The sequence below is a fragment of the Lemur catta genome, chromosome 3 (genome assembly GCF_020740605.2).
Source record: "Lemur catta isolate mLemCat1 chromosome 3, mLemCat1.pri, whole genome shotgun sequence".
In the NCBI taxonomy this organism is placed as follows: Eukaryota; Metazoa; Chordata; class Mammalia; order Primates; family Lemuridae; genus Lemur; species Lemur catta.
Window position 1 is genome coordinate 10,272,508 of NC_059130.1, and position 12,800 is coordinate 10,285,307.

At 40.5% G+C, this 12,800-nt stretch overlaps 1 protein-coding gene across 3 annotated transcripts in view; it reads right to left on the minus strand.

Moving 5' to 3' along the window:
• Positions 1 to 1,276: 1,276 nt before the first annotated feature.
• HENMT1 (HEN methyltransferase 1) overlaps positions 1,277 to 12,800 on the minus strand; it is a 32,942-nt gene continuing 21,418 nt past the window's right edge. For 2 of the 3 annotated variants that reach the window (XM_045546675.1, XM_045546676.1), the window contains exons 3-8: positions 8,938 to 9,057; positions 7,167 to 7,282; positions 6,339 to 6,473; positions 3,628 to 3,807; positions 2,822 to 2,999; positions 1,277 to 2,080 (exon numbers count right to left, since the gene is read on the minus strand). In XM_045546675.1, coding sequence (XP_045402631.1) covers positions 1,526 to 2,080; positions 2,822 to 2,999; positions 3,628 to 3,807; positions 6,339 to 6,473; positions 7,167 to 7,282; positions 8,938 to 9,057 — 1,284 coding nt within the window. In that variant the 3' untranslated portion in view covers positions 1,277 to 1,525. The remainder of the gene's footprint in view (positions 2,081 to 2,821; positions 3,000 to 3,627; positions 3,808 to 6,338; positions 6,474 to 7,166; positions 7,283 to 8,937; positions 9,058 to 12,800) is intronic. The other variant, XM_045546677.1, reaches the window with a different exon arrangement.

The window sequence follows — 12,800 nt, forward strand, 5'->3', positions numbered from 1 at the left end:
CTTAGCTAGAAACCTTGGCTCTAACACAGGGCAATGATGAGAAGGGATCCCTAGGGTGAAAACTGCAGGGGCCTAGAAAGGTGAGGACAGAGGGCCTTTGGGAATGGGTGAGGCAGGGCAGGAGCACAAATCTCTAGATCACATGCTCATGTGACATTCTGGTGGAAGGGGAAATCAGTGTAGATACATGCAGGAAGCCCAATAGAGCCATCTATGAAATTAAAGGAGAAAACAGCTGATTTAGCAGTGGTTATGTGATTTTAAAAGACTGTTCTCTTCCAGAATCCATTCTCTCCGGTCTAATCAAATCCTCTTTCCATAGACTTTTTTCAGACAGGGTATCCCTCTGTTGCCCAGGCTGAATGTAGTAGAATGATCATAGCTCACTACAGCCTCAAACTCCTGGGCTGAAGGATCCTCCCACCTCAGCTCCCTGAATATATGGGACTACAGGCATGAGCCACTGGCACCCAGCCCCACCTACTTAATAATTAAAGCTCAGCTTGAGTTTAACTGTCCCCAGGCAGCTTTTCCCAGGAACTGACTCTGCACTGGCACAGCCTCCATTTCAGGTTAGGACTTTTCCAGCTGTGGCACAAACAGGTTATTTACCACAATGTCTCTTCTCCCCTTGTTCTTTGGCAGACCACCAAGTAGGCACACGGCCTACCTGGATAAGATTACACTTTTCAGCTTCCCTTGCTGCTATGTGTGCCCGTAAGACTTCATTCTGGTCAATAGGAAGCTAAGCAGGAAATGTCAAAGAACAACCTGCAGCAAACACTACCAGACAGCTGGCATGTGCCCTTTGTCCCTCTTTTCCTTTTAGAATATGCAAGTGGTAGCTAAAGCTCAAACGTCTTTGTCCCTGAGATGCCTGAGAAGTTGAGACCAGATGTCTAGGTCCCTAAGATCGAAGAGCCAATATGCCTATCAGTTTACCTCTGGACTTCTCTCCCATTTGTACTACCACCCCAACTGCAACCAGAAAGCTCCCGGAGAAGAAAGTACTCAGAAAAACGTGGACAGTACTTACATCATGAAGAGGTTTCTATGCCCTGCAAACACCTGCATTCCTGTTTTGTGTGATGTTTTGGGTTAAGTATTACTGAGGTTAGAATTTGGCCCAAGGAGGTAGAGAATCCTATACAGATTTTAAAGCTACTTTTACCCCCTGGGAAAAGGCCTTAAGCAGCATATTTGATAACTTTCTTAATAAAGTCACATCTAAGTTATGGTTCTAATAAAAAATAAGTTCAAAATTAACACATTACCATATACAACTACTTTATTCTTGAAAAAAAAAATCAAAGAAAATGTCCAGTTTCAAAAGAAAGCACACCCCTGTTAAACCCTCATCTTTCTCGGGGCTTACTGCAGTCTGGCTGTATGCCAAGATTTGCCCAGCAGCTTGAAACTTGGACATCCATGTTAAAATTTTAAAAACATTACTTGAATTACAGCTACTTAAGAAGTTTAAACGAAATTCTAAGTGATCCCCACCATCACAAGAAATAAGGATAGCTCACAGATCCCAACAATCATCAGGAGGATGATCAGGATCACCAGGATGATCGGGATCATGATGATCGGGATCATGATGAGGATCGTCATGATCGGGATCGTCAGGATGATCGGGAACGTCAGGATAATCATCAGGATAATCATCATCATCATCATCATAAGGGACATCAGGTGGATCGTGCAGGACAATCTCCACTGCAGAACCATCACTGCTCAAAGTTACTTCGGAAGCAAGGAGTGACCTCATCCTTTCTTCACTACCACCTACTAACTGGTTCAAACGGGGATAAGCAAGGAGCCTTTGCAAGGGCACAAAGAACTTATCTTCAACACTGAAGGGTTTCGGAGACGCCGCTACCCTAGCTTTTTCATCTTTTGAGAGGGGTGGTTCATATGTAAACCAACTAAGGGGGGGCGGTTCCTTGCCCTCCTCCTGTTCCTTAAGCGGGAGCAGGTATGTTGCTCTTGACTTGTACACTTCTTGCAACACTTTCTGAGACAGCACCTTTTTGAGGTACTTATCCTGCTGCAAACTTGGGTATTTGACTGTATAAACCTGGGGAGGAAAAAACAAAACACTTAGAACAGGAGAATTTCCAAAGCCATCAGTAAGTCTTTGCAACCTAAGAATTAATTAAATGTACATATTGGATACATGTCAGATTCCTAACATTTACTGTCATAAATTCCTCAGTTGTAATGGGAATCCAACAATTGACGTGCAGACATTTAACTATCTGATTTGCTTCCTAATTCTAATAATGTCCACCAACTCCCAGCCAGGTTTCTACTAATTCACACCAACCCAACATTCCTACTTATTACAGGAGAAAGGGTGAAAAAAAGAAAAATGTTTCACTTAAAAGGAAAAAACTTTTTCATGCCACTTCTTGAAACCCCAAGAGTCTGAAAAGCTTGAAGGCTCGGTTCTAATAGTCATTCCCTGATTGAGACTTTGCAGGGGAGGAAGTGCCGCTGGCTTTCCTCCTCAGTGCTGATAATCGTAACAGATTACAAAAAGAGGTTGCTGAAGTATTGCTTTGAAGTATCCTAAGACTTCAGCAGATCATTCCTGAAACGTTCTTTGACACAGGGCAAAATGCTGGGTGATCTCAAAAGGATGCCATAGGCCAACCCTGCCAACAGTCATGGGGACTGAAGGATTCTCCTTGGTTGAACCACAAAAATAAGGTCATTTACACTCATCTCTACTTTGAGGACTTTTACCCCAAAAAGAGTTTTCCATCCTAATAAATGTACTTCTTGCTCTGATAGCTGCCTATCAAAGAACACTCACAGGGTTATAAACATGCTGATCAGGCTGGTCTGAAACACATAACTCGGCTGCCTTTCCCCCGTTTTTCCGGAAGAGGCCAATCTGCGTACAGAATCCAACACTCTCAGACCCAGCTGGTGGTTCTCCCACACCAGTGAACTCCACAGAGTAATTATAGGTCTTTGCCACACCTAAAGCCCTGAAATCAAAACGAGGAGAGAAATCTTAGAGCTGTCAAATAAACAATGATTTCTGGTCAGTAGTACAGTAGAAGATGAAAAACACAACTAAAATACTCGCAAAGTTACAAATTCCTACACCACCACATCGTGGCGTATGCTGTATTTATTTCTGAAGAGTTCAGGCAATGACAGTGTCAGTTTCCAAGTTACCACAAGAGTATGGAAGAGAAAGAAAATTATAGGGAAGGGTGTAGGTTAGCAGTCAACAAGGAGACTACAAGGGCTACAACCCAACTACCTATTTGGGTTTGCAATTAATTACACCAGACAGAAAAAAAACGACCACCCTCACGAGATATCCCTGGGTAGGGGCATGAGGCTCACTTTCGCAGCCCCAAACCTTCCTCCTTGTCCATCTCAGTGCCACCAACACTACAGTACCTTCACATAAGAGGTACCTGGTGCCCACACCCCCTTTTTCATACCTGTCCCAAATGTGAATGGCTCTTGTATGACCTCACTACATGCTAAGTCACGCATTGGAAAAATTTTATTGGAACAATTATATAACAAGATTTGCTTCCTAGGATTTTAAACTCCAATAAGATCCCCCCCCCTCAAAAATAAAAACCCTAATGAACTTACCAGCTCTGGAATTCCTTCCTACTCCACTCGAATTTATGATCTGAATTTCTTACAGTCTTTACTTCAAATAGGGGATTGAATTCAGAGTTTGGTGTGCTGATGATGACCATGGATGGAGACAGGTATCCAAATACCACTTCAGGAAATCTGGCCAGATCGTCTGAATTCAAATGTTCTATTCTAAAATAGTCAACAGGAAAAATAGAATAAAATCTAATTTCACTGGCACCTATTTTTCTAATTGATTTAAAACAATTGCCATCTGTACATTGATTTCTCCCTTCTTTGTATATAGGAGATTAAATGACCTAAGAACAATTATTCATGCGTTCCCATCCTTTCACACCCCCCAACTCCACCCATCCCTTATCCAACTAAGGTCCTTTTCTATACTCTATGGCCTTATTATCAATACTGCTAAAAAGGTACCTGAGCTTGTACCTCCCTGATTTATAACACATCATATATCAGGATACAACATCACTTTTATGGTATTTTCAAAAATTGTAAAGGAGAAGTTGAAAACATAGGTAAGTTATAGGACTGAGACTGATTATACTTAAATAATTCTCATAATAACTAACAAATAACAAAGGCTAAAAAGGGCTCATCTGGACATAAATAATAAATGATATAAGATGAGTAGGGTTCCCTGGCATGAAACTCAGTTTAAATCGAAATCGCCTGGGGTGGGGTAATAGTGCAAGGTAGAATGGTATGAAAAAGATAAGCCTACAATGAATTTTTTTTTTTTTGAGACAGAGTCTCACTCACTCTGTTACCCAGGCTACAGTGCCATGGCATCAGCCTAGCTCACAGCAACCTCAAACTCCTGGGCTCAAGCAATCCTCCTGCCTAAGCCTCCCGAGTAGCTGGGACTACAGGCATGCGCCACCATGCCCGGCTAATTTTTTCTATACATATTTTTAGTTGTCCAGCTAGTTTCTTTCCATTTTTAGTAGAGACGGGGTCTCGCACTCCTGAGCTCAAACGACCCACCCGCCTCGGCCTCCCAGAGTGCTCAGATTCCAGGTGTGAGCCATGGCGCTGGCCTACAGTGAATTATTCATGCACTGAACAGGAGACCCAGGAGGACAGGCTTCAGAATTTAAACACAACTGATGAGAAAAGGGTATCATACATGTTACAAAAAATGCAACTTGGAAAAAATTTTATCAGGCTATTTCTCGTTTAATGAGACTACAGAGGAATGGGAGAAAATATTTGCAGATCATAAATAAGGGATTAATAACTGAAAAACATCAAGAACTCCTATAATACAACAAAACCCTGATTAAAAAAGGATTTTGATAGACATTTCTCCAAGGAAGATATACAAATTGCCATTAGGCATATAAAAAGATGCTCATTATCATGATCATTAAGAAATGCAAATCAAAATCACAATAAGATACTACATCTCACACCCACCAGGTAAGCTACTATGAAAACAGAAAATATTAAGTACTGGTGAGACTAGAGACTGGAACGTACATGTTTTCCCATAATGGCTAATTTACATTCCCAACAGTGTATATAAAAGTTTTTCTCCGCATCGTTACCAGAATGTTATTTGTCTTTGATAACTGCCATTCTAATTGGGGTGAGATGATCTCACTGTGGTTTTGATTTGCATTTCCCTTATGATAAGTGATTGAGCATTTTTTCATAACCTTGTTGGCAATTTGTATCTTCTTTTGAGAACTATCTATTCGAATCCTTTGCCCATTTTTTTAAATTAGTTTTACTGATGAGTTCTTTGTGTATTTTGGATCTCAGTTCCTTGACAATGAATACTTTGCAAATATTTTCTCCCATTCTATATTGTTTGTTCACGCTATTGGTTTCCTTTCTTATGCAAAAGCTTTAGTTTTACATAGTTCCATTTGTCTATTTTTGTTTTTGTTGCCTATGTTTTTGTAGTCTTACCATAAAACCTTTGCCTAGATCAGTGTCCTGAAGCATTTCCCTTCCCTGATGTTTTCTTCTAATAGTTTTATAGTTTCTGGTCTTACATTTAAGTCTTTAATCCATAGAGTTTATTTTTCAATATGGTGAGGGATAGTGATCTAGATTCATTCTTCTGAAAATAGATATCCATTTTTTTGAACACCATTTACTGAAGAGGGTATCCTTTCCCCAATTTATGTTCTTGGTGCCTTTGTTGAAAATCAATTGGCTGTAAATATATGAATTTATTTCTGGGGTTTCTATTCTGTTCCATTGGTCTATGTGTCTGTTTTTATACCAATACCATGCTGTTTACTACCACTTTGTAGTAAATTTTGAAATCAGGAAGTGTGATGCCTCCAGGTTTTAAACTAAATGGGTCCAAGGGGCACATGTATAACCTACCCATAATTGGCTCAGGAAAAAAACTAAAAGGAGAGGGAAAAGGGGAGAGGGGAAAGGGGAAATCGGGGAGAAGGGTGCACATGTACAAATGACAAAGGAAATGGGGAAATGTTAACAAGAAGTGAATCTGGCTAAAGGATATATGGGTGTTCTTGATACTATATATTTTTTGCAATTCATCTGTATATTTGAAATTGCCAAGTAAAATGTTAAAAAGGGAAAGTAAAATGATATTTAACTGATGTGCAGTTTTCTTTACAAATATTATGACAAAGACCTAAATATTTAACACTAAGATTGAGTCTAATTCTTTCAGATTTTCCAAATTATATAGTATGAATCACTTTAAAACTTACAATTCAATACACGTTATCAAGTCGAATCCAAGCAAACGAGAGTCTTTCTCCACAACAGAGCCTTGATACAATGTAACAGTCAAATCCAGATCCCGGGGCATCACATAATCCGCCACTAAGGGACTCAGGTTATACCTGCAAATGAATTTTTACAAAGGAGTTTGAATAGAGTCTATTTAGAAATTCTCACTAGCTACAGAAATCAGATCCCCCATAAAATTATATTCTACCTAACGCTGATGTTAAGTCTGACATTACTTGTTTTCCTTGCCTTGATGTATTAAACATCAGGATCAGTGATTTTCAGATTTTTGTTCTTTAGAAGAAAAACACTCTTGAAACAATCAGTAGAAATCAAATATATATACTGTATATACAAGATAGAGAAAAGCTCTGCTTCAGCATGGAATAGGAGTGTTCTGGGGCATTTTAATCCGTTATACATTATTGTGTCTTTTGCTGCGAGCTAAGCATTCCACGGCACTCTAGCCCAGGCAACAGAGCAAGACTTTGTCTCAAAAACAAAACAAAAACAAACCCAAAAGTTGTCTGGCATTAAAGTGACAAGATTTTGCCATCTGAAATTGACTTTGAATTGTTTTGACTATGGACTTAATTGAGGCTTTATGTTGGTAGAAACAAAATACAGGCATTATACATGGAGTATACAACCAATTAGCGTTATGGCAAAGCCTGATTATTCAGTGAGCTGGAGACTCTAATAGCCTCAATCTTTTAAAACAAGTTGTATAAAATTAACTTTCTCTAAGTGTAATTAATAATGCCACTAGTTTTAGATTAATGCATAATTCAGAAACTAGGTATTACCCAATCCATTGTAAAGTGTGCTCTCTCATGATATCTACTCCAACAAGCACTTGAACGCATGGATACATTTTTAAATGCCTTAGGAGTACAGCATCACCACATCCCAGGTCTGCAACCTGTATGAGACAAAATGTTATTCCAAAGACATTTGTAGCCAGAGAAGTATAATCAAAAACCTTTGAGGAGAGGAATGCATATTGGTAATGAAACCATAGTAAACGCTTACATGGATGGACATTTTTGGTAGACTAGTATACATAAAAACAAATGAGATGCTGGGCTAGTGGCTCACGCCTGCAAATCCTAGCACTCTGGGAGGCTGAGGCAGAAGGATTGCTTGAGCCCAGGAGTTTGAGGTTGCTGTGAGCTAGGCTGAAACCCTGGCACTCTAGCCCAGACAACAAGAGTTGAGTCTCTCAAAAAAAGAAAAAAAAATTAGTGACTTAATAAGCCTGTGGGAAAATAGGGATTTCTATTTGATCAAAGGAAAAAAGGAAAAGCCAATCCTATTCCAGAACAATTGTTATTGTCTGTAGTAGACTAATGAGAATTTGGTACAGTGTTTTCACATTCAGAATCAGAACTTGAAGTCTTATATATTCTCAGCATCATATTTTAGCAAACAAAGCTTTCCAAAACTATGCTTTCATTCACTTCTCACACATGCAGGAGTCATTTCTTATTTGAAAAATCAATTACATCAAACCACATGAAATTCCATATTGAACTCTGAGCTGCCAAAAAGGCAGTTTTAGATGCTTCAAGTGAATTCAGGAGCCTAGATAGCTACCAAGATGTAAACAAATGCCTGCACCTTTGTGTGCCAAGTATAGAAACAGCCGTGGTGCAGTAAAATAAGGGATGCCTTCACACCGAGGAATCTTCACTAAGTTTTCAACATCAAGCAGAAAAACAAACCTTTCATCTAGAAATTCAGCTTATCAGCATCTAGTCTATCTCCAGATCCATCCATCTATTAGTATGGTAACCAGGAGTGTATGTATATTGTATGAAAGCATGACTTGCCTCTGAAGTTAGGTGAGTAGGTCCTGCCCCTAATTTAAAAAGAACCTGTGAAGCAGAGGTCGTAGGATCACTCGAGGTCAGGAGTTTGAGACCAGCCTAAGCAAGAGTGAGACCCCGTCTCTACTAAAAATAAAGAAATGATCTGGACAACTAAAAATATATATAGAAAAAATTAGCCGAGCATGGTGGCGCATGCCTGTAGTCCCAGCTACTCGGGAGGCTGAGGCAGGAGGATCGCTTGAGCCCAGGAGTTTGAGGTTGCTGTGAGCTAGGCTGACGCCATGGCACTCAAGCCTGGACAACAGAGTAAGACTAAAAAAAAAAAAAAAAAAAGAAAAGATTCCTTGTGTTGCCATTCCTTGCCTCAAATGATTAGCATAACTACTTGTCCTCACTGAGAAAATTCCCTTTTTAACCATACTTTAGGAAAACTTTCCTCCTTCTCCCCCAGGCCTTTCAACTTTGGCCTCAGGAAACAAACAGCACCTCTTTAAGGTTGCCCAGAACATTCTACCATCCTTCCATTGCACTCTTTCATCCCACTTGCCCACTACTTTCTAGCTTTGTTCAATTCTCTGGTAAAAGAAAAACTTTTTTCACTGAACTCTTGAGATACTTGTGATCTTTTTGTCACAACATTCTGCCTATTGCAAAAATCCCTTTGAAAAAGTCTCTGCTGCTGCATTTGACAACACTTCATGAGACAGTCTCAGTAATTAAATGTTTTGGAAAGATGAACACCTACCTTCTTGAGTTGATACTTATCCACTAAATCTGTAACGAACTGGTACCGCTGTATGTATAATTGAGGGTCAAAAGTAATTACTGGCACTCTGGGAATTTCAACTTCACTTTCACTTTCGCACTGGAAGATCAAACAAAAAAAAAATCATGCCTCACTTAAGAAATTAAATAAGGGGGGAAAGTTTTACCTCCTCCCCTTTAACAGCGTAAGATAAGGACAAAAACAAAAAAAAAGTTTTGCTTCCCTCAATCACTTTGGAGAATTGTGAACTAAAATAAAAAAATCATAAGGCTCCCCCCAACTACAGGTTGACTGAATGGACCCTCTTGGCCAAGGAGATATCCTAAAACTAAATTGCCTGCCATGAGGAGGGAGGTCAGACATGCCTCATCATGCCCCCTCCCTCCTTGGAGATATTCCTTTGCAACCCATTAACAGGCCTAAAGGTATGCAAGACAAACCTGCAGCTCCTCAATTTACACAACAAATGTATGTCCAGTGGCTTATCTCTGATTAACAGACATCCTTATGTTAAAACATCCAAGCCAGCTGGGTGCCTTGGCTCACGCCTGTAATCCTACCACCCTGGGAGGCTAAGGTGAGAGGATCGCTAGAGGTCAGGAGTTCCAGACCAGCCTGAGCAAGAGGGAGACCCTGTTTCTACTGAAAATAGAAAAATTAGCTGAACTAAAATATATACAAAGAATTAGCCGGGCATGGTGGCGTGTACTTGTAGTCCCAGCTAATAGAGAGGCTGAGGCAGGATTGCTTGAGCCCAGGAGTCTGAGGTCACTGTGACCTAGGCTGACGCCACAGTACTCTAGCCCGGGCAAAAGAGCAAGACCCTGTCTCAAAAAACAAAAAAAATTAAAAAACAAAACCATCCAAGCCTATAGACAAAGCTTCAGATCTTTAACCAATTACAAATCAAAGAATCTTTAAATCCACCAATAACCTCTAAGCCCCCTCACACCGCCCCACCCTCGCTTCAAGATAGCCCACCTTTTTGGGCCAAAAGCAACGTATGCCCTCCACATATTGATTTTAGGACTTTACCTGTAACCCCTGTCTCCCTGAAACATATAAAACCAAACTGTAACCCAACCACAGGGAGGTCCACTTGCTCAACTCTTCTTGGGTGTGGCTCCAGGCCATGGTCTTTAAATTTGGCTCAGACTAATTTTTTTTTTTTTTTGAGACAGAGAATCACTGTTGCTCCTGGGCTCAAGCAATCCTCCGGCCACAGCCTCCAGAGTAGCTGGCACTACAGGCATGCAACACCATACCCGGCTAATAATTATTTTTATATATTTTTTTAGTTGTCCAGTTAATTTCTTTCTATTTTTTTTAGTAGAGATGGGGTCTCACTCTTGCTCAGGCTGGTCTTGAACTCCTGAGCTCAAACGATCCGCCCACCTTGGCCTCCCAAGTGCTAGGATTACAGGCGTGAGCCACCATGCCCAGCCCAGACTAAATCTCTTTAAGAGTTTGGCTTCTTTTCTGTTGACAGAACACGCCTGCCTTCAAACACCCTGTCCTAAAATCATTAAGCAGCACTGCATTTCCTCCACCATTCATCTAGGCCTTCTCTCATGCCTTTGATTAAGTGAAAATCTGGCTTTATGCTTTTTACAGCTTAGTTTCAGCTGAAACGAACATTATTAATTAATACGTTTAACAAGGACAATTAGAAGCCTCCTAGCCACAAGGGACCTTTTGTGGTGTGAGCTGCCAAAAGTCTGTGGTCCAGGTAGGCACAAAGCTGATAATGTTTACAATGACTAACAAAAACTCTCCTTGACCAAGCTTTAGTCAGGCTCCTCAGAGCCCTCTTCTTCACGGGACCTCCACCTTGGCCCCTGTCCAGTGTTTGGCCTGCCTAGCCCAGTTTTAGCAAGAATTCTGCTAAGTCAGTTTAAAAACAATCTCCCACCCTTGATATGTGATCATGCTGGATATCTGGTCAAATTCTTCATCCCCTACCCTTGATGTCTAAGCCCTTGATCTGCTTTCAGCAAGAATCCCCTACCCTTCATATTTCCTCTTACTTTTTTTTTTTCAGACAGACTCCCACTCTGTTGCCCGGGCTAGAGTGCTATGGCATCAGCCTAGCTCACAGCAACCTCAAACTCCTGGGCTTAAGCGATCCTCCTGCCTCAGCCTTCCTCCTAATTTTCTATCCACCCCACCCCCCACATTCAGCTCCTTGGCTATATATCCCCATCTCTCTTTGCTGTATGCTCTTATTGCAATAGTCCTCAATAAAGTCAGAATCTTTCTTTCATTAACGTGACCAAAAAAATAAGACTTTATAAGATTAATCCATAACAGCTGTTGCTGCTGTTCCTATACCAGTATTATAAAGCAGTCCAAAGGTACTTGATATCTAGAGTAGCACTGTCCAAAAGAAACAAAATACAAGTATGTAACTTATTGCCTAAGAATTTTTATGGAATTAATTGTAATAATTTACTTAACCCAATATATGCAAAATATCATTTCAATACAAAATCAACATTAAAGTGAGATATTTTAGATATTATCTAAATAATTATAATCTTCATATTAAATCTTCAAAATCTAGTATGCTGTTACAGTCTGAGTTTTGGGCCGAAAAATCAGTAATCTGCCATTCTGCTTCTATAAACCTGCTTGCTCTTGCTTGCTACCCCCAACACAGAAATTCCTAAGTGACTACAACACCCATGTTCTGCATAAAATGATTACAGCCCCCACGTTTTGCGTAAAGCTATTATGACACTCATGTTTTATGTAAACAAGATATGGCCCAGAGCCCAAACTGCCCAGATCCTCTTACACCAAAGATAAGAAAATGATATCATGCTTACTCAAGGCTTTTTGTACACGTGCTTGCTCTGTCTTAGTAATTGTCCACCCACAAACTTACACTATAAAAACTTTCTGTTTCAAAGGCTCACTGCTGCTTTCTGTGCCGCCTTTGGGCGGTGCAGAGGGTAGTCGCTGGCCAGCTAATAAAGACTCCTGATTTGGCTCAATTCGGTCTTCAGGTGGTCATTTCTCGCATCTCAGACCATAACAATGCTACATATTTTATACTTATGCATCTCCACACCAAAATTTTCATCAGAAATACTTATGTGTATTTGGGTTTCAAAAGCCTTACATTTAAAATATACAATCACCAGCCTGAGCAAGAGCAAGAACCCGTCTCTACTAAAAATAGAAATTATCTGGACAACTAAAACATATATAGAAAAAATGGTGGCACATGCCTGTAGTCCCAGCTACTCGGGAGGCTGAGGCAGTAGGATTGCTTAAGCCCAGGAGTTTGAGGTTGCTGTGAGCTAGGCTGATGCCACGGCACTCACTCTAGCCTGGGCAACAAAGCGAGACTCTGTCTCAAAAAACAAATAGATAAATAAAATAAAATAAAATATACAATCAACCACTCTGGGAGGCCGAGGCGGGAGGATCGCTTGCTTGAGCTCAGGAGTTCAAGACCAGCCTGAGCAAGAGCAAGACCCCATCTCTACTTAAAAAAAAGAAATTAGGCAGACAACTAAAAATATAGAAAAAATTAGCCGGGCATGGTGGCATATGCCTTTAGTCCCAGCTACTTGGGAGGCTGAGGCAGAAGGATTGCTTGAGCCTGAGTTTGAGATTGCTGTGGTTGCTGCGAGCTAGGCTGACGCCATGGCACTCTAGCCCGGGCAACAGAGTGAGACTGTTTCAAAAAAAAAAAAAAATTGACTCTGTCTCAAACAAAAAAAAAGTTAGTTTAGTTCCTTAGTTTCACTGTTTCAAGTGCCCAGTTGCCACATGTATCTATTGGAAAGCAAGGATCTACCACCTAGGTACTCCACATGTGGCTTCCAATCCAG